Source organism: Podarcis erhardii (genome assembly GCF_964252035.2).
Source record: "Podarcis erhardii genome assembly, chromosome: 5".
NCBI lineage: Eukaryota > Metazoa > Chordata > Lepidosauria > Squamata > Lacertidae > Podarcis > Podarcis erhardii.
The window spans coordinates 31,658,390-31,678,776 of NC_138509.1; the positions used below are offsets into that span (position 1 = coordinate 31,658,390).

General features: G+C 44.4%; 1 protein-coding gene across 3 annotated transcripts in view; it reads right to left on the reverse strand.

The window, feature by feature from the left end:
• Window positions 1-20,387, reverse strand: part of PALD1 (phosphatase domain containing paladin 1) — a 105,589-nt gene that overhangs the window by 53,613 nt on the left and 31,589 nt on the right. For all 3 annotated transcript variants that reach the window (XM_081861789.1, XM_081861787.1, XM_081861788.1), the window contains exons 2-5: window positions 3,020-3,214; window positions 2,226-2,328; window positions 1,428-1,607; window positions 277-441 (exon numbers count right to left, since the gene is read on the reverse strand). In XM_081861789.1, coding sequence (XP_081717915.1) covers window positions 277-441; window positions 1,428-1,607; window positions 2,226-2,328; window positions 3,020-3,201 — 630 coding nt within the window. In that variant the 5' untranslated portion in view covers window positions 3,202-3,214. The remainder of the gene's footprint in view (window positions 1-276; window positions 442-1,427; window positions 1,608-2,225; window positions 2,329-3,019; window positions 3,215-20,387) is intronic.

Sequence of the window (20,387 nt, forward strand, 5' to 3'; positions counted from 1 at the left end):
AATGGTCTGACTTTAAGAAGATAAGGCCCAACTAGCCCAGCATCCTGTTCTCGCAGTTGCTAGCCAGATGCCTGTTGGAAGCCCTCAGAGCAAGATCCGAGCACCACAGACACTCTCCCCACTTCTGGTTCCAGGAACAGGTACATGAAACAGCTTCCTATGTCTGCTGTAGTGGAATTAAGTGGCAAGGCACTGAGACAAGGAATGAACGGACTATCCCATCTCTAGCAGGTCCCACAGTACCGTGCAACCTCCTCGGACACTCAGAAAAATCACCTCTTTCCGAATAGAGAGCTCCAGGTTTTCGACTTTGACACCCCTGTGTAGGTTGTGCAGGTTTTCGTGCAGGTTCTCCTTTCCCCTGGGAGTGTAGGGCATGAAGTCATTGTCCACGTGCAGAAAAAGCACGGGTTCCTCACGGACACAGAATACGATGCACTCCTGCTGCAACAGAGAGGAAAGTGTTGGCTAAGCCGTGTCAGTAAGCTAAGCTGCAAGTTGATATCAGATAAGAGCCCATTTGATGCACTGCCACTTTCCTGTGGGTCACCTCTTTTCTTTTTAACCTCTAGCATTTTCTTTTTGACTCTAGTGACCCTGACTAACTATATGGACTATGTGCTACATGCACAACAGCTCGAGGCAAAGCTCCCAGGTGCTGTTCCGAGAAGAAGAAAAGATTGTCGCTACATCACGGTCTTCATGTACATATTAAAGTGGAATCTTTTTGTTCTGTTCCCACTCTACAGCTATATTTGGATTCATCAAACACATGCACACATGTGGGAGTGGGAGTATAAGAACACCACGCACATATTCGTATAGTTATAGGGACATGGAAGCATGAGGCTAACGGCACATCATAGCTGAAAGCAGATAGAAACTTATGACATAATCAGAAGCACACAAAGGCACACACAAAATGCTTTGCTAACATCTCAAATGTAGAAACGGATGGGCAACGAATTTCAGTAGCGCCTGTGCCCTCAATCTGATAAAACTGACAGCATTTACTTGGACTTTTGTTATTTTGACTCCGGAGCAACTGCTCATCTTACTATTTCATAGTTTGTTCGCCTTGTAATTTTTGTAGGTTGTTATAATTGCACTCCCTGTTTTATATGCATTACAAAATGAAATAACAATAATTAAAAATTTACAAAAATTTGGGGGGTCATCGTGCCGGTGCCCAATGATTTATTTATCCTTTGTTTCATTAACATGTATACACCCCATGGTTGTTAAAAACAACAACCTCAAAACAAAAAGCAAATAGGATTTTTAAAAGTAAAATGGTCAGCAGGGGCTTCACATGAACCCCCCTTATGCGTTGAAAGAACGTGTGGAGGGTTGTGGGAGTAGTGAACTGTTGTTCCCCATTTGCATTCTGAGTTGTGCATTAGCTTTACTTCCATGCACACACAGACCTTGTGGCCGTCGCTCTGCAGTTTCTGCAGGACCTGCTTGAATCCGTTTAAGCTGGGCTGGCCCATCCCAAACACAGAATATCCCCCTTTTGCCTGTCGAAAGTTTGGAGCACCGCAGCTGCTGGCAGTGTTGAGGACATCTAGCTTGCTGTATACGTCACGGACCATAAAGTATTTCCCCTGTAATAGGGAAGGGAAAAAGAAAGTAGAAAAAGTATAATGCATATTTCAACATGGAAAAGAAGGCAGGATGCTATGGGCCAGATTCAGCTGATAAGTCCTGCTAGCAGAAGCCAGTGCAAGGTTTTCTGCAATGAGCCTTTTTGCCCCCATTGGGCACCCAAACCCCACAAACTTGACTTTGGGAAGGTCAAGGGAACCTCCAAAACAGTGTCCAGGGGAAGGAAAGGGGAAATCATTCCAACCAAGAAGCTGAAACGCTCACACTGATGGAGCGGTCTCCAACCAACCAACTTTTTCATACAACACATAAATCGGTCACATAATTTGCTGCCACAAGATGCAGTAATAGCCACTAGCTTAAATGACTTTAAAAGGGGATTGACACAGATTCATGGAAGATACGGCTATTTGCTGTTTTGGCTGGAGGGAACCTCCTACTCAGAGGCCATTTGCCAGATGGGACTGCAGCAGGAGAGGGCAACTGACTTCATGCTCCGTTTTCTCCAGCAGCATCTGGCTAGTCAAAGTAGGGGGAGAGGGGGGAGAGCTCTTCTTACATCCTTATGCCTCAGTCCCTGCATGCTGGATGCCCTGAGCCAAGTCTATGGCACTCACCTGTACAAGGTAATGCTCTGGAGTAGACTCTGTAATCCGCCCCACAGTATAGCTGGCCTTCAATAAGTCATCATGAATCTGAAACTCTTCTTTGCAATTGTAGCTGTAAGAAGCACATGGAAGAAATTCATAGTGGGGGTTCTGCAATTAAATAGGGCTTTAAATATGTGCTTTTCTTTTTTTAGCAGTTTAACAAATACTGCAAATCACCCAAAGATCTGGCAGTAGATCCCAGTCTACTTTCTTTCCACCCCTAGTTAGTTTGGAGCACTGAGAAGAGATGAAAAGAGGTGTCAAGATGTTAAAAGTCTGTGCAAACTGCCTCTTCTACCAAACTGCACAGGCAGAATTACAGAGGAGGCTGCCTTATACAGAGTTCACATAGCTCAGAATTGTCCACACTGGTTGGCAGCAGCTCTCCAAGGTTCTGGGATGCTGGGAATTGAACCTGGCACCCTCCACCTGAAAGCAGATGCTCTACCATTGAGCGATGCCTTTTCTGCCAACAATCTGGTCTGCATCTAACCTTTGACGCAGGAAGACAGGGGGAAGCAGACACATGCATTTCAGAAGAGCATGGTTAGAAAATGGTGCTGGTAATGCCAAGGTTGCAGGTTCGATCCCTGTATAGGGCAGCTGCATATTGCAGGGGGCTGGACTTAGATGATCCTCAGGGTAGGTCCCTTCCCACTCTATGATTCCATGATCTGCAAGTCTAAGACAACGGTTCTCTAAGCTACCAGCACAGAGGTTCAAGGAATTTCAGGAACATCACTGTTTGGGGGGCAACTCACGTAATGACTACAGGTGCCACCTTATTGGTAATAATCGACTTGGCCTTGTTGTTGTGGAGGCCGACCGTCTGGAAGGAGTGGATGCTGAGGGAATGGCGGTCTTCCATCGTTCCGCTGCTGCCGTGGATATTCTCAAATGTTGCCGTCGTCGTCTGCTGAGCTGTGCTGGCAGTTGTACCCATAATCCACAGGCAACTGTGCAAAATCAGAAGGTGAAGAAGAGAAACATGGAAAGATCAAAAGACTGCTTTTTCTGGAGTGAGGAGGAAGGAATACAAAGATATCCATGAAGAGGGAATTTGGATTTGACACAAACATACATAATCCTTTTAGAACAGCGATGTTTTAAACCGTTTTCAGGGAAACCCTGGAACTCCATGGAAGTTTACCATTACCTCCTCAACAGAAAGGTAAGCAATGACTGACAAGCTTGTCCACCACCACTGATCTTCCCCTACGGTAGGTATGCAAGTGTGATAGAGAATGCTGCACATTCAGTTCAGGAAAGGAAGATCAGACAGGCCTGGCCTGCGCCCTTCAGAAACGAGTGATTGTGCATCTCCCAAAAAAGCCACTCTGCAGTGCTGGAGTTCTGTGGCAGATGTGCCAAGCATCCTTAGCAGATGAGCTGGTGCTGAAAGCAGTAAGTCTGAAAGCCACCCATTTATAGTTCCACCAGTTACGCTTATCTTGACATTTATAGATGGGTTTTTGTTGGCTTCTAAGCATTAGTGGAGTACAGGACTAGTTTAAGGAAGTGGCCATATCCTCCGAGGAATATGCAGGATATTTTTGCACCGCTTACTGCAGTGGCTGGATTCCACTACAGACTTCCCCCCTCCCCAAACTAATCCCAGGTATATGAGCCTTCTTTCATTACTGGGAAAACACAGAGAGATACATCTTGAGTGCTACCTCCTAGGTCCTAAGGCTAAGCTGTGACTCAATAAAGATTCAATTTCATTAAAACTCTTGGAAACTAAGTCAGGTTAAGCTGCAAAACGCAGGACACACACCACACACACACACTCCAGCACCGAAGTACAAAGTTGAGCCCTGTTTCTTCCTAATCCTATTCATAAATAGCTTAATAACATTCCAACTCGCACAGGAACTTGGACACCCTTTGTATCTAGAGAGCTTGTGACAAAGACAATATTTGAACTGGAAGCTTGTGGCTTCGACAGTGTGTGAGCCAGTATCCCATTTTTAATTAACGGCCTGTTCTTCACCCTTTCCTCCCCACAGCATCAAATCCACATAGGCCTTAGAAGCTTCTCTTTATCTGTCACCGTAATCTATTTCCCCATCTCTCTCCAAGTTCACATACAGCTATACAGAGAGCATCAGGAGTGCCACTGCCTTCATGCCTGGTCCCATGCAGAACCACGTAAATATTTGGAACACAACACTCCTAACCGTGTGTCTAGCATGCCTCACAGGCAATACTTGGAAGAGTCATATTTATTGTCAGGAGTGCATGCAGGAGCCAGGCCCCGTGACCAATAGGACTTTGCAGGACTGGGGCCTTCCTAAGTGTGTGCTGAAGAGGCAAGGTGCGGCCCCAGAGGTGAGGCCGATTGGTAACTCACAGCACCTGGTGGCAAGAGCTGGGAAGGGATATAAGGTCAGCATTTCCCTTCGGCTTTTTGCCACAGCAACACGCTCCCTTCCTTGCAGCATTTGGCTTCTTGCTTCCTGATCCTTGAACCTCGGCTTCTTGACTCCTTGCTTCTTGATCCTCGGACCCCTGACTTTGTGCCTCCTTGCTTCCTGACCCTCGGACCCTTGGCTTCTTGACTCCCGGATTTCTGACCCTCAGACTCTTGGCTTCCTGACTCCTGGCTTCTGGCCCCCCATTCCTGCTCCCACCCTGCCATCTTGCTCCCAGTCTTGAGGTCCCCCTGCAGGGAACTGGACCATGATATTTATCTGTCAACCTCTGGGGATCACAGCACCTGCGGGCCTCCACACTTTGCGCCCACCAATGTCACCTACCCCTTTCAACTTTTAAAATAAAATACTTTTGATGATCGTTTGGATGGGGGGGCTGTCTGTTCCTTTTGCGGGGGGAGGAGTGACTTCCCCTTCTTTGTTTTGAGAGTGGGAGGGGGGTTGTTTGTTGTTTTGGGGACCCAAGCATTACCAGTTTTGTTTGGGTTGGTTTATTTATTTATTGGTATTTTGAGGGAGCTGTGAATATGTGCAAAATGTTCAGCGGCCCCCCACCCCTTATACACCCCACCTTTTTTTTTTACTTGGGCAATTCCTAAGGCCAAGCTCTCTTGCCACCTTGTAATGGCAATTTAACAAACAGTTGTAGCTCACAGCAAGGGTATTGTGAAGCAGAAATGGAGCTTGCTGTATTGCTGCAGCCTAAAGCTGCACACCGCAAGCCACTTAGAAGGTAAAGGGACCCCTGACCATTAGGTCCAGTCATGGCCGACTCTGGGTTGCGGTGCTCAACTTGCTTTACTGGCCGAGGGAGCTGGCGTACAGCGTATGGAAACGCCGTTTATTTTCCCACCGGAGCAGTACCTATTTATCTACTTGCACTTGGACGTGCTTTCGAAGTGCTAGGTTGGCAGGAGCAGGGACTGAGCAACGGGAGCTCACCCCGACACTGGGATTCGAACTGCCGACCTTCTGATCGGCAAGCCCTAAGCTCTGCGATTTAACCCACAGCACCACCCGCATCCCGCAAGCCACTTAACTATGTGTATATTCCTCTATGTAGTAAGGCTTGTGGACTAAAAAGATGAAAAGGAATGACCGTTTCCTGAGAAAGCAGCTTATGCCACTATCAATGCCTTAAGTCTTTGAAATGTCATATGATAAGGGTTTTAACTGCTGCAGCAGCAGCAAAAGACCACCCCTGCGACTCCTTCTAGCATCTAAACTAATTAAAATGGTACACCTTTTCACCTATTAACCAATGGGTAGTGAGAAAGGGGGCGGGCAAATTTGTAACTGACCCACCTTGAAGCCTCATTCTAATGAGAATTTTGCTGTGACAGATGCAGCTTAAAAAAAAAAAAATGCATGGGAAAGATGAATGAATTTCCATCAAAGGGCCCAAATATGTTTTTGTTTTTAAGTCAGTCAGCAGATGGCGCACCTGAGGAAGTGGCTGAAAAGCAAAGAGACACGCCCACCTCCTTCAAAAATCCAAAGGAATTAAGCACAAGCCAGCATATCATGATACTGATTATAGCAGGTGGGCTTTTGACACCCTAAGTTTTGTTTTCTAAGCAGACTCCATAAAATATCTGCATAGCACTTTACCCATCACAAGTCTGCTTTTGAGCAACTGTCTTAATGGCTTTTCCAGGTCATTCGTTCTTTTCCTCTTCTCCATTTGTTGGTGCTTCTAAACTGTGACTATTTTCAGATAGGCCACAATCACATACTGGCAAATTCAGATTCAGGTAGGTGTCCGTGTTGGTCTGACACAGTCAAAATATATTTTAAAATTTAAAAAAAATGTCCAGTAGCATCTTAGTGACCAACTAAGTTTGTTCTTGGTATAAGCTTTCGTGTGCATGCACACTTCTCTGAAGAAGCGTACATGAACACTTCTCTGAAGAAGTGTGCATGCACACGAAAGTTTATACCAAGAACAAACTTAGTTGGTCTCTAAGGTGCTACTGGACTATTCAGGTTACGCAGTTAAATTGATATGGACCTTTTGCGCCACAGACCTACTCCCCCCCCCCCAAAAAAAAGAAAATACAGATTGATTTATTTTTGTTTTAAGAAAAGCAATAAGAAAACTCACCAGAAACCATAGAGTAACATTTGCCTGGGGTAGCATGTACACAGTACATAATGAATTAAATTTGGAACTGAATTAAAAATCACCCAAAGTTCCACTGCCAAAGGAACTTAATTCATGTTCAGTTCACCTAGAAATTCTATGAACTACTTTCAGGTGCAGTTCAGAGATTTTTTTTAATTAATACAGTGAATTGGTTAATCTGAATCAGTTCATTCCAAACATTGCTCAAAACCCACCTCTTCAATGAAACTTTTAGCTTAATCCTACTCCCACCCTAAACAAAGCCCAAGCATGTGTAACTTCATTTGCCTATCTTCCTCTCCTGTAACCCTTGCCTCCAGTCACTCATGGTCAAATTTTGCAAGCACCTTGAGGCAGAGACCAGGCTCTTTTTTTTTTCTTTTTCTTTTTTTCTAATAAGACCTGACTCCAGTCTTCCCCCATTTAAATAGAACTTAACCAGAAGCACCCACAACAACAGACCCACAGGTATTAAATTAGTATTCAATTAGATATTCTATAGCAGACTACATTAACACCTGGCCCAGCACACCTGGTGATTAAGACTAGGGAGGTGCTAAGCCTAGTAAGCGTTTGTGTGACAATATTCAGAAGTTACTGAAACGTTTTAAACAAGACTTGGTCTCTGTTTGTATAGCTGGCAAAGTCTACTTTGTCAGACTAGTTTATAAAGAGTTGTTGCCGTCCATAGGAATGTGCTGTCTACAACATTAGGGAAAAGCCTCAATACATCCCTTATAAAGCACTATTACATGCATGTTCAATGACATTTCCTTCTTCCTTCAGGCTGTATACAGTGTACATGGGGAAACAGAGAAGAATATTTAAAATTGGAATATTCCTGCAGGATGCCAATAGGTGGAATAAACTCTGTGTGTCAAGGAAGGCTGCTTGGGCGTGGCATCTTTGCCCAGGTGGGCTCTATAGGGCTCCTCCTACCTTGTAAACTGCAACACCAGGCCTCTGAAAAGCCTGTTCATATTGTTCAGCACATTGTCCCCCTCGTGTATAGCCCACAGGATTACCGTTCCTTAATCCCAGTAGCCCCTCCACATCCTTGCAAGGCTGAGGAAATCAATGGTCTTCCAGATGCTAAGACTCCAACCACCATCATCCCTGACTACTAGCCCCCAAGGGGGATTATGGACTGCAAGTTCGTCATCCTTACCTGTGACAAAGCACTTGAAGGGTTTAGACTGGAGGTAAAATGTTGGATTGAGTTCTGCGCAGGTTCACACACCAGTTTGCTCCAGCTCAGATATAGCATGGGTGGGGTTCTCTCCCTGACTTCCTGCCCCGGTACTTCCTGTTTCCTTACTGGGTCCTGATTCTCTCCCACTTAGGTCTATTGCTCATGATCAACCCAAGTGCATGCAATTGAAGCAATCCCATTTTCTGCCCATGCTTCCATTTCCTCTCTTGTTCCCCTGTGCCTATTTCAGATTGTAAGCCTCTTGGGATAGGGACAAAGCCCTACCTCTTTTTGATAAGTGCCACAAAACAGATGGTGTTATATGAATGGTTTATAATAAGACTGCTAGAGCTTCATTTCCTTGCTTGCTTGGATCTTTCATTAACAAAATGCAAACCTGGCTGCATTCCCGTATTCCTAATTGGTCTGTGTTTGGCAGAGGAGCAGACCAAGAACTTCAATTAAGCCAAGAAAGCCTTTCTCTTGATCAATAGCCTTACCTCCATTCCTACCTCACCCAAACCCTTAAAAAACCATGTGTCAAAGGTTATGAGTGGGTTACAACATGCTTCTGTTGTGTTCTAGAGGTTTTTTTAGTGAGAATGTTAGGACGCAACATATCGAAGAAAGCCTTATCATGGATGGCTTCAGACCACCATTTACCCAGCGATAACTTGCACAAAGCCATTTGATTCATCTGCAGCATCCTGCCAACTGGTAAAGAGAATTTTACTGTTTTCCCAGACTTCTGATTGGGTGGCTTCATTGTATGGTGTAATTCTTCTTGCCGCCAAGCAGGATGGTGCAGCCTAACCAAGTGGTCACATCTACACTGTATATTTATCCCGCAGTGGAGTGGTTCTTTGCATCATTAGAGCAACGGAGGGATGTGCTTTCGTTACCAAGAACAGCAAAAATGAAACTGTTGTCACACTGAAAACTGTGTGCCACCTTGGAGGAGGAAAATAATTCTAGGAATCAGAGAAGCAGAGACTCTGTTCCTGGAAGTCAAGAATTCTGCTAGCAATTTCAGACACACCAAATATAGACCCACCCAGTCAACACACCCTGACTATATTAGCATGGGAGTGGGCACGGTTGAACCATGAAATGTTTTCCTGCTAAACAGCCTTGGCCACAAAATTACTTTTCCGAAGCTCACTTTTAGGTGAAAGTTTTAGCCGCTTTATTTGTTTATTCCCAGAACTGGTGACTTTTGAGTGAAGGAGGCAACATTTCCTTAGAGCTCTCTCAGTTCCCAAGAAGAACACGCTCGTGGTGACGTGTTCCAGCTGCTCAAAGCAGCTGGCTGCCTTCTAAGCAGCAGAGACTGATGTTTACAGCTGAAAGTTCGGAAAGCCAGTCACACGAAACTCTGATGGTGAAGTCTCCCCAACCCCCTGGCTTACACTTGCTGCTGTAACTCAGCCAGTCGAGAACAACATACTTGGTAGAATCAATTTTCTTCCCTACCCTGTTCTCTGTTCACTTTTGAGTTCTAGTGGAATGGTGTGCAAATGCTCCCATAAACAACAGCCCCATCTCTCATGCGCCTCTTTTGCTGGGTCACCCAAGACACATGACATACCGTCGTCATTATTCTGCAGGTTTCCTGCTGTATTGGTTGCTTCTTGGGCGGGAGAGAGAAACACGCAGTAAAATGACACCACATGTTCCATATTGCTAGGAGTAATCAAGGAGGATGATACGCAAGTATTCCCACGGCAGCTTTACAACTGCCTTAATGTCTAACTCCAACCTGAACTTCCTTCACACCCCAGGATCAATTGCAGCAGAAGCTAATCTGGTCCAGGCCAATTGCGATGCACTGATTCACAAGGCTTCTGAAGCAAAACATGACAATAAATATCACTCTGCTTTCCTATCTCTGTGTTGGAAGCAGCCAAAAGCATCTTGTGACATGTGGTTCATGAAGGACAATACACAGACCATCAGCATCAGGGCGCTGCCAGCTCTCTTTCTCAGTGCGTTAAATTTTAAAGGCTATGAACTGATGAGAAAGGCATACAGTATAGGAAATACCATGGCAAGAAGCACAATAGAGGAAGATTAAAGGCAAAGGCACTGGAATTAGAGAGAAATCCTAGAATGAATTGTTTAAAAGCAATGGTGGTGGGGGCTTTAAAAAAATTATATATAACTATAGAAATAACCGTATCACAAATATTAATATGAGAAGGTCCCAAAGTAGTTGATCTTCCTAAATGTCCATTTAGGACTTTACTGACTGGAGAGACAATCTACTTCAAAAGGCTGGTGCAATATTTAACCGTTCATATTGCACTGCACAGATCCGAATACGGAAAATGCAGAAGTAACTTAACCAGATTGTATCTCAGCAAATCAATTGAGGTGAATGAGTGGCATAAACATTCTTGCTACTATGCAGGGTTATTGTGGAAATTAACCAAAGGACGAGCATATAGCACTTTCAAACAGGACTGAACAGCAGGCTATAATAGTGAATTGCAAGTTGGTGTACTGTTGTGGCAGTAATTTCCCCAAGAGCAAACCGAAGTTCAACATACGTAATCTTCTGAATGGCACCAATGTCTATGGGAAACTGTTACCATCTTTGATCCAGTATATTAAAAACAGCCCACAGGAGAAACTGGGCATACCATATTCACCATCCAGCCAGAAATTGCTATACACTTAAAGGAAAACAGCCAATGTGGGAGGATAACTTCCTACATAGCTAGTTTTCAATAAAGTTAATCTGTAAATCGTTGATCTTAAAAACGCTGCCATTTGTGATAGCATTTAGTCGTGTTTTCATATTCCTGGCCGCCACCACACATAAGAAGAAATGCAGCACAAGGGCAATTGGCACATCATTAAAAAGAAATGGCTTTTTAGAAGGCAAAACAACCCTTCGGCCACAAAAACCTCAAATTCTCTTTTTTAAAAGAAGTTAACTCCAGATGTTGCAAGAAATAGAAGAGTTGTTGGCAATTATGGGGCAGTTTCTCCCAGTCTCTCCATTCTATTTAAATTGCATCCTATTTCTATGAAGAAGGGCATTATTTTCCTGTTGTTTGAACCAGGCAGAAGAGGCCATTACTGGTCTCCAAAATGCTGCTGCACTAAGTAGCAAAGAACACGCACTGAGATACAGTTGCTAACCCCAACCTTTCTGTTATTTTGTTTAACAAATTTTACAGACTGCTTAACCAGGGGAAAAAACATCTACAGAGTTTACATAAAATAGTAGCTAATATGCGTAAGAAAATGACGATATCAACAGACTTCAATCACAAGTCGACATAGCAGAATTATCAAAATATGGATAAAATCAACAGAGTTTAAGAATACACGTAATAAAAGAACGTGTTTAGGTAGGATTCCCAAACCTGCTTCATCCTTTTCAATCTTCTTCTTCAATAGATCTAAACACTTTTCGCTCCATTCCCGTTCAGAGGATCAAGCAGAAGGCGTGTTTCCGAGAAAACACACATCCCATTCTCCCTTGGTTGAAAGGGGCTTTGCAGGCACAAACAATTAGAGGTGCACAAACATTTGGATGGGATGTTCCTCGCTCCTAGCTGGGCAAGTCTCATACTACAGTGGTACCCCAGGTTAAGTACTTAATTCGTTCCGGAGGTCCGTACTTAACCTGAAACTGTTCTTAACCTGAAGCACCACTTTAGCTAATGGGGCCTCCTGCTGCTGCCACACCACTGGAGCACGATTTCTGTTCTCATCCTGAAGCAAAGTTCTTAACCTGAAGCACTATTTCTGGGTTAACGGAGTCTGTAACCTGAAGCGTATGTAACCTGAAGCGTATGTAACCCGAGGTACCACTGTACTCCCCCACCTATATGGTTGCTTTGTTCGCATTCATGCTCACCACACTTCATGGGAATTTCACTACAGGGAAGGAAGTCCCAAGCAGTTGCGGTGACATGGGAAGGGGGCAATTTGTGACCTAGTAATTGGAGAAGGAGTGATTTTTTTTTTTTTAAGTGCAAACAGGAGAAGAATCACAGGGAAAGCGTTTGGGCCAGTGACCTCATTGGTTTCCCATTAGTTTCCCATATAGCTATGACCCCCTTTGAATACAGAACTGGGGCTAGGGGAGAGGAGGGTTGAAGGGGTTCTGGTCAAGGTGCATAGAAGGTTGATGTTTTTTCCACAACTGGGACAGGAAACCCCACAAGCGCCTCTTCCATTCCTTCCCTCACAGCCTCAGAAAGGGCAATTAAAGATATCAACAGGCCTCAAGCTGCATTAAACCTGGTCCTTGGGCCTCACCAGCTCTATCAAGTTTACCATGTGCAGAAGCTATGCGTATTCAGATAAAAGCCCTGTTCTTGCGAAGGAATAATGGCCAGACTAGTTGCTATTGGCTTGGCAGTCATAGCTTCATTATTTTCTATGTTCCGAAAGAAGAGCAGGATGGGGCAAGGGGGATGGGAAGCAGGGGTTCCAAGGGGCAAGTAAACCCCTCCCCCCCATAACTGATCGCAAGGTGTGGTACCCACACACCATCGGCCCCTAGGAGTTGGCTACTATGGTAGGAAGCATCACTCCTGACTGGCAAACACTATGCAATGCTTCAAGTGGAGAGAACCATCTCCAATCAGCAAATTTTGATAAAGCCTTTTTCCACTGGGAAAGCAATTGTCATCACTCTACTAATAGTCCTCCTCGGTTAGCCGCATTTACTTTCCAAAGAAGAAAATAAGATTTCTTTTCTGCTGCCAAACATTTCACTGCAACAGTCTCAAAGAGACGTAGGAAAGCTTGGAGGAGACAGATGGAAACGATGCTCTCAGAGACGGCAGCTATATTGTCAGGATCTGAAACATGAAGGAGTTCGTAAGGACTCCTTCCCACAGAAACACGACGTCCTTAAAACGACAGCTGACACTTCAGAGAAAGCGGCAGAAAATTCTCTTCAGAGGCAGTTCTGCTTCTCCCTTCCCCTCATTTGTTACTATAATGGGAGTATTTTTATTTTTTAAAAAAGAAATGCTGATACACATGACAGAAGGAGAATGTTTATTTGAAAGATCTGGTTTAACTTTTCCTGTCAAATATGCTTTTGAGTCAGCACAGTGTTGTAAAACGTGGATTCAAACCCACGCACAACCCTGAAGGAGATTTTCGTGGCTTATTTCTATTTCTCAGCCTAGTAGACCTCAAAAGTACTTGAAATGGGTTAATAGCCCCTTGTATGCCACCCCAGGCCCCTTGCAGATTTTTATCTCCAAACCAATAAATACAAACAGAAACCAGGAGTCACTGAGGCTGTTCACTGTTCGACTCCCAACTTCTCCCTCTACACCAGTGCTTGTCCAACTTGGGTCCATAGCTGTTGTTGGACTACAACTCCCATCACCCCTGACCACTGGCCCTGCTAACCAGGGATGATAGGAGTTGTAGTCCAACAACAGCTATGGACCCAAGTTGGAGAAACATTGGTGTAGAGGGAAAGTGGGACCACATTTCCAGGCCCCACCCCAACACTGCATACCCCATAGCCTCTGCCATACTCCCAGGCATCTGGTATCTGTGCACATACAGATGCACCCATGTTGTAGCTCCTTCACATGAACAGGAACTCCAGTTAGTCACAATGGTCTCCTTTGTGGAGTCAGCCTTTCTGGCACTAATCTGCTGCCTACTCCTGGGCTGAGGAGTCCAGAGCAAAAGTCACTGCATATGTTCCATATACTTCACAAAAGCAAGGCTGTCCCGTTTTGGCCTTGACTTCTGCCACACATGCCAAAGAGCCTCACCAACCCTATCTGACTAAGCTAGCAATCTTGAAACACACACACACACTTCCTAGAAAGCAAGCCTCTATCAAGTTCATTCGGAGTTATTCTACGTAAACTTGCTTTGGGTTGTCTTGCAAGTTGTGTTTGGAATTGCAAAATTGTATTAAATTCACAAGCTTTTCCATAATTCCCCTCAACAACGTTCCAGACTCTCTGTGTCTCTATTTTCCAGGGCATCCCTGACTTAAGAGAAGCCGTCCCAGTTTCTGATTTGATCCTGGAATGTCCCACTTTTCCTTAGGATGTCCCTATTTTCATTGGAGAAATGTTGGAGGGTAGGGAGTTATCTGACTCCCAAGATGTCTGAAGGCAAACCTGTACAGTGGTACCTCCGGTTGCGAATGGGATCTGTCCTGGAGCTCCGGCCACATCCCAAGGAATTCACAACCAGAGGTGCCGCTTCTGCGCATGCGCATGCCGTGTTTCAGAGCTTCTGCACATGCGTGCACGACAAAACCTGGAGAGATACTTCCAGGTTTGCCACATACATATCCCGGAGGTGAACGCAATTAGAGGTTCCACTGTATAAGGAAGTTTTTTAAAAAAGTTTAATGTTTTATTATGTTTTTTTATGTGTTGGAAGCTGCCCAGAGTGGCCGGGGCAACCAGGTAAGATGTGTGGGGTATAAATAGTAAAATTATCATTATGGAATGGGATGTCCCTAATTTCGTCGGAGAAATGTTGGAAAGAATGATGTTATTTTATATAGGAAAACAGAAGCCAACATCAACCACCAATGCAATGCCCAACTAATGTACAAGAATGCTCTTCCAGTAATAAAATCTAGCATTCATCCATCTACGATTTTTCAGAAGCATGCAAAATTGAACACCAAGACACTAGTTTTAGCTAAGATTAACTGTACATACATTTGCTGATAATGTGCATGAAATTACCTCCACACACAATAAACATCATGCAAAACAACTGTCTGTGTGTGGGGTGCATGTAGAAAAACCAGCGGAGTTTTTGCACAATTCATCTGTGTCCACATCCACAGAAGGGAGATTAAAAGCATTTCAGCCAGCCAAACATATACCAGCCTCTCTCACACACGGCATCAGCAGGAAATCAGCTGGTTTTAAGCATCAGTGCTCTGGCCTGGAGAAAATGGACCTTTAGCAGGCCTCATTTGCTACAGAACGCCGTTTCATTCAGTGAAGCTCCCAAACAGCCAATCCAAACTGACAGGCTAGAATTATGCCGCAGCGCCTGGACCCAGTTCCAGGGAAGATGGCAAATTGGCACACAGAGCATGCCTCAAACAGTCCTCCAGTCAAGACAAGAGAATGAATGCATCCCATTTACATGTGTATAGGAGAAGGGACAGCTATTCCCCAAGTCTCTCTCTGCAAAGAAACAAGAGACATTCTCTTCCCAGCTCTCTCTTTCTGTCTCTTTTACTCTCACTCCTTCAAAGTATGCAGGAGTTTCACTGGAGGCAAAGGTAGTGGGATAATATTTAAGAACAACACCTGAAGTGTGTGTGGTGATGGTGGGGTCAAGCAAAGAAATGGGGCAGGGGACAGCAAACTTTTTCAGCAGGGGGCCAGTCTACTGTCCCTCAGACCTTGTGGGGGGGCCGGACTATATTTGGGGGGGGGGGGAATTGAACGAATTCCCATGCCCCACAAATAACCCAGAGATGCATTTTAAATAAAAGCACACATTCTACTCATGTAAAAACATGCTGATTCCCAGACCGTCCATGGGCCGGATTGAGAAGGTGATTGACCCCCGGGCCTTAGTTTGCCTACCCATGAAATGGGGGGTGGGAGAAGAATTTCAGGCTGTTTCTCACCTCTCAATGCTATATAACACCAGGCAGGCCTGCACAGCTTAGGGCCAAGGCTAAAAGTAGCTTGCTAGCCAAATGTCGGGAGCAGAACCAATAAAAAACAGTGACAACTCTAGTCTACCTGGAGGAAGTGATGGAAGGGGTAGGTCTTTTGGAGACCATATTATCAGTGCGGGGCAAGGCTAGAGACAAAAACGGGCAGTTCAATGGATATGGCACTTAACTTTGTACATTACAAAGAGGCAGCTCTGCACCCTTAAAAAACATTTCCCAGGATGCTTTGGGGGGGAGGAAACCATGACTGTTTGAAGAGGCACGATACTGTTTCAAATGTGTTGTGCAGACAGGGGTTAAATGTTTCTTTATTTCTTAAAAATAGAATTAGATGAAGATATGGAGGAAGGATGTAACCAATAGCCATGGTAGTCACCTATGTAACCTCCACTTTTCTTTTAGAGATCTCCAGCTATCAGATGCTGGGGGATTTACAACCAGAAATGGACATTTAACCAGATGGACCATTGATCTGCAGTAACAAAGGAAATGTGCTAAGTACAAAAAACACTTGTGTGTTACAGTATGTGTTAGCCTTTACAACTTTACTGCATGCTTATGAAACATGGACCACTTATAAATGCCATCTCCAACTCCTCGAAAGATCCCATCAACTGTGTCTCCAGAAATTTTTACACGTCACTTTGGAAGACAGGTGAACTAATGTCAGTGTATTGGAAGAAGCAAAGATCACCAGTGTCAAAACAATGATTCTTCAACATCAACTTTGTTGGACTGGTCATGTTGTGCGGATGCCTGATTATTGTCTTCCAAAGCAACTACTCTATTCTGAACTTAAAAATGGAAAGCGTAATGCTGGTAGTCAACAAAAGAGGTTTAAAGACTCTCTCAAGGCAAATCTTTAAAAATGTAGTATAAACACCCACCCAGAAACCTATGTACCCACTGTGGAAGGATGTGTGGATCCAGAATTGGCCTCCATAGTCACCTATGGACTCACTGTTAAAACAGTGTTTATGGAAGACAACCTTACTTGGCTACGAATGATTGCCAAAGATAGAAGAGCCTTCAGGAAAGTTAGTACAGCATCGCTTGTCATCAGCTCGTTTCAGCAGAGGACTGAAACTGTCAAGTATAAAGTGTATTTTTAAAGGAGACCAAAAAAAATCTGTGTCTTAAAATCAAATTCTGCAGCCAAGGGGAAAAACTGAAACTCTGTGGACTGTACATTATTTTATTTATTTTTTTTAAAAATTGTATTCTGCTAATCCTTAAGGAAACTCAAAGTGGCTCACGGTGGCTGTACATAAAACCATGCATTAAAGGCCATATAAAACAGTTAAAATCAGAAAACTGTTGTGGAAAGATGCAATTCTTAATATGCCAGATGAACTAGAGAAGTCTTCAGCAGGCATTTAAAAGTTGAAACAAAAGCACCTGATGAATTTCCATTGGCAGAGTATTCCACAGGACTGGGCCAATGACACTAATGGCTCGGTTCCTTGTTGTCATCAAATACAGCTCAACAATTTGGGCTCCCCAAATATTGATTTGCCTATGTGCTTAAATTTACCTGTTTGGCTAAACATACTTTTAAACTACCTCATCAGCGAGTTATTTCAAAGTTCGCCAAGCAAAGTCAGAAAGCTATGTAGGGAAATGAATCCTATGTATTGTAGAAAACTGAATCTAAAGCCTCTCTCTTAAAGGGTGGAAACTTGCTCAATTTTTTACAGAAAGAAATATCAGGGACTGTGCATTCCCAGGGACTGTGCAGGATTCCTGATCAAACGCAGAAAGAACCTATGGTCATACAATCTTATGCAATTTTGTGACTGGTGCAATTCTGTGGAAAGTTGTTGGGGAGCGAAAATCACCCTGCTTGCTTTTCTTTCTAATGCTTGAAATGCCTGCATGTCTTGTACCTCGTTTCCACAGAAAGCAGCACCCCACAAAACCAATATAGTCTGGCAGAAGACCAAACCTTCAGCTCTTCCAGAAGAATGTTGGGGGCAGCAAATTAAAAAAAGGGGGTGGGACAGAGGCAAAGGGGTATGAAAGGAGTTGAAACAAAGGGGAAAGAGAATAGGGGCTTCACAACTGAGTGAACAAACACAGAGTTGCTTTCCAGAATGGCCAAACAACTATCCAAAGAAATAACCATCTGCCTTTTTCTCCCCAAATAAAAAAACACACTTTTTTTTAAAAGGACTCATAGTCTTCCAAGTGGTTTTTTTAATGGATTAAGTCTGCTTCCTCTCTGCACCAAACATCTCAAGGAAAGGGCTCTCAGATTGCAAAGCAGCTGCAGCCTAAACTGCTGAGTCAGCGTTTGCTTTTCATTTTATTCACTAGAAAGCGTACACGTTTGCCCGCCCCCTCAGTTGCATTAAACATGAAAACCCGCTTTCAAAATACAAAAAGGACACCAAATCCAGGCTAATCCCAATCACTATCAGATCAGGTGGCAAGACTGCTGCAGGAACTTGTCTCTCTTTACAGTAGGTCACTCAGGAGTTAGTAACACTCAAGTAGCTCACATGTACTCCCAAGGAAGATAGCTCTCCAGGTTCACTGGAATTTACAGCATACATCTTTTCTTTGAGCTCTCATGGCTCCAGATTAGAGAGATGTGCTTGAAAAACACTGCAACAACCCAGTGCTGAAGACACCAGGTCTGTCAGGCAAGTGTTTCTTTTGAGCAGTGGAAGACAGGAGTGCCTGGCGTGCTCTGGTCCATGGGGTCACGAAGAGTCGGACACGACTAAACGACTAAACAACAGCAACATTCCAATTAGGGGTCTGGGGACCCCAGAACGCACCCAGGGGGTCTGCAGCCCCATCCATGCCTCCCACATTTTTTGTCATTTTTGTATGGTAATGTCAGGGAGAGGCAAACGGGAAAAGATGAAAGGACAGAAACCAGCAGTTATAGAGAGCCTAAAGAGATTATCAGCAGCCTGTCGTCTGACAGTGGGTCTGACGTAGAGGGGGAGGAGGATGAGCCTGGAACAAGTCATTCTGCACACAGAGGAAGTCAGGGGAGGAGTTTCCGGAGACTTGCATGCTGGGTACGGAAAAGGGAGAAGAAAGATTAGAGGCGGCAACTGCGCAACAACGGGACGGACGCTAATTGAAACGCTGGAGATGTACGTTTGAACTTTGTCAAATAAATCAAATAGTTTGGAACTGGCTGGGAACCCGGAGTCCTATCTATGCCAGCTGGACAGCATTAAGCCTCTGACAGGTAATATCACAAATTTTATGGTCTGTTTTTGCACCGTGCAAATATTCAATATGTTGGCCAAAATCGGTTTTGAAATCGCACCGCGATAATGATTTTGACCCAGCAATATGCAGCAATATGTCACTCCTTGCCCGAGGGAGAGTAGGACAGTCGATTTCAAGGAACCGTTGATATTGCGCCATGATCTCAGCCGATAACGCTACTGATCTGAGCTGCCTTCCCACACGCTGAGGGAGACTAGGGCAGCCGATTATGCGGTGCTGCCTTCCCCTCACACTGAGGGAGAACAAGGCAGCTGATCGCCCTCACTTCAAGGCACCATGGAAAAACCTTCCCCTGGCACTGAGGCAGATCAGCTTTTCTCGGTCAGCAGGAAACCCCACCTACCAGATCTCCTTGACTGCTCCTTCCCTCACCCCCACGCCTGATCTCCAATTTCAGACATTGCGATATATTGGAATATCCTGATATTTAGCTGCTGACATATCACGATGTTGAAAACCAGATATCGCTCAGCCCTAGTCTGGTGTGTTGTTTTTTTTAGTATATCTAAAAACCCTTGCTTATTAGGGGCTACTCCACATTTTGTTCAAAAATTTGCTTTGCAGAGTTAACTACCATAGAAATATCAAAATCCGGCACCAGCCCCTCGCATGGGAGCCTCGTTCCTTTCCCTGGGTTGTCCAGCGCCACAATTATTCACACATCTTGAATTTACATTCCACCAAAGCAGCGAGCTTGGCAAGGAATCAGAGAGACAAACATAACAATGGAACTAAATATAGACAGTGTGTCTATCGGGGAGGAGAAAAGAGGCCCACAGCTGCAGGATACATCTGTCCAGGATTGGGCTCGTTCAATGGATTTATCTCTTCACCTTTCTTTCTCTTTCTTTCTTTCTTTCTTTCTGAGCTGAGAGAATCGATGCAAAGAAAAAGGGAGGGGGAAAGTCTGGACTCACACCCTCAAATGCCCAAACATGCAGGCACCCATCTTTAACCCCAGAAGCCTCTGTCCAAGTCACAGCCAGTGTGGCACAATGGTTAGTGTGTTGGACTATGTTCTGGGAGACCAGAGTTTGAATCCCCACGAAGTTCACCTTGGGCCAGTCACTGTCTCTCGGCTCCCAAACGATCGAAACCAGGAAGTGAGTGTTCTAGTTTTTGAACGATTTTCAGAAGCTGGATGTCTGGCATGGCTTCCATGGCTTCCAATTGGCTGCAGGACGCTCCTGCAGCCAATCAGAAGCCACGCTTTGGTTTTTGAACGGTTCCGGGAGTCGAACAGAATGCATTCTGTTTGAAAACCAAGGTAATAATAATAATAATAATAATAATAATAATAATAATAATAATAATTTATTTATACCCCGCCCATCTGGCTGAGTTTCCCCAGCCACTCTGGGCGGCTCCCAATCAAGTGTTAAAAACAGTACAGCATTAAATATTAAAAATTTCCCTAAACAGGGTTGCCTTCAGATGTCTTTTAAAGATAGGATAGCTGCTTATT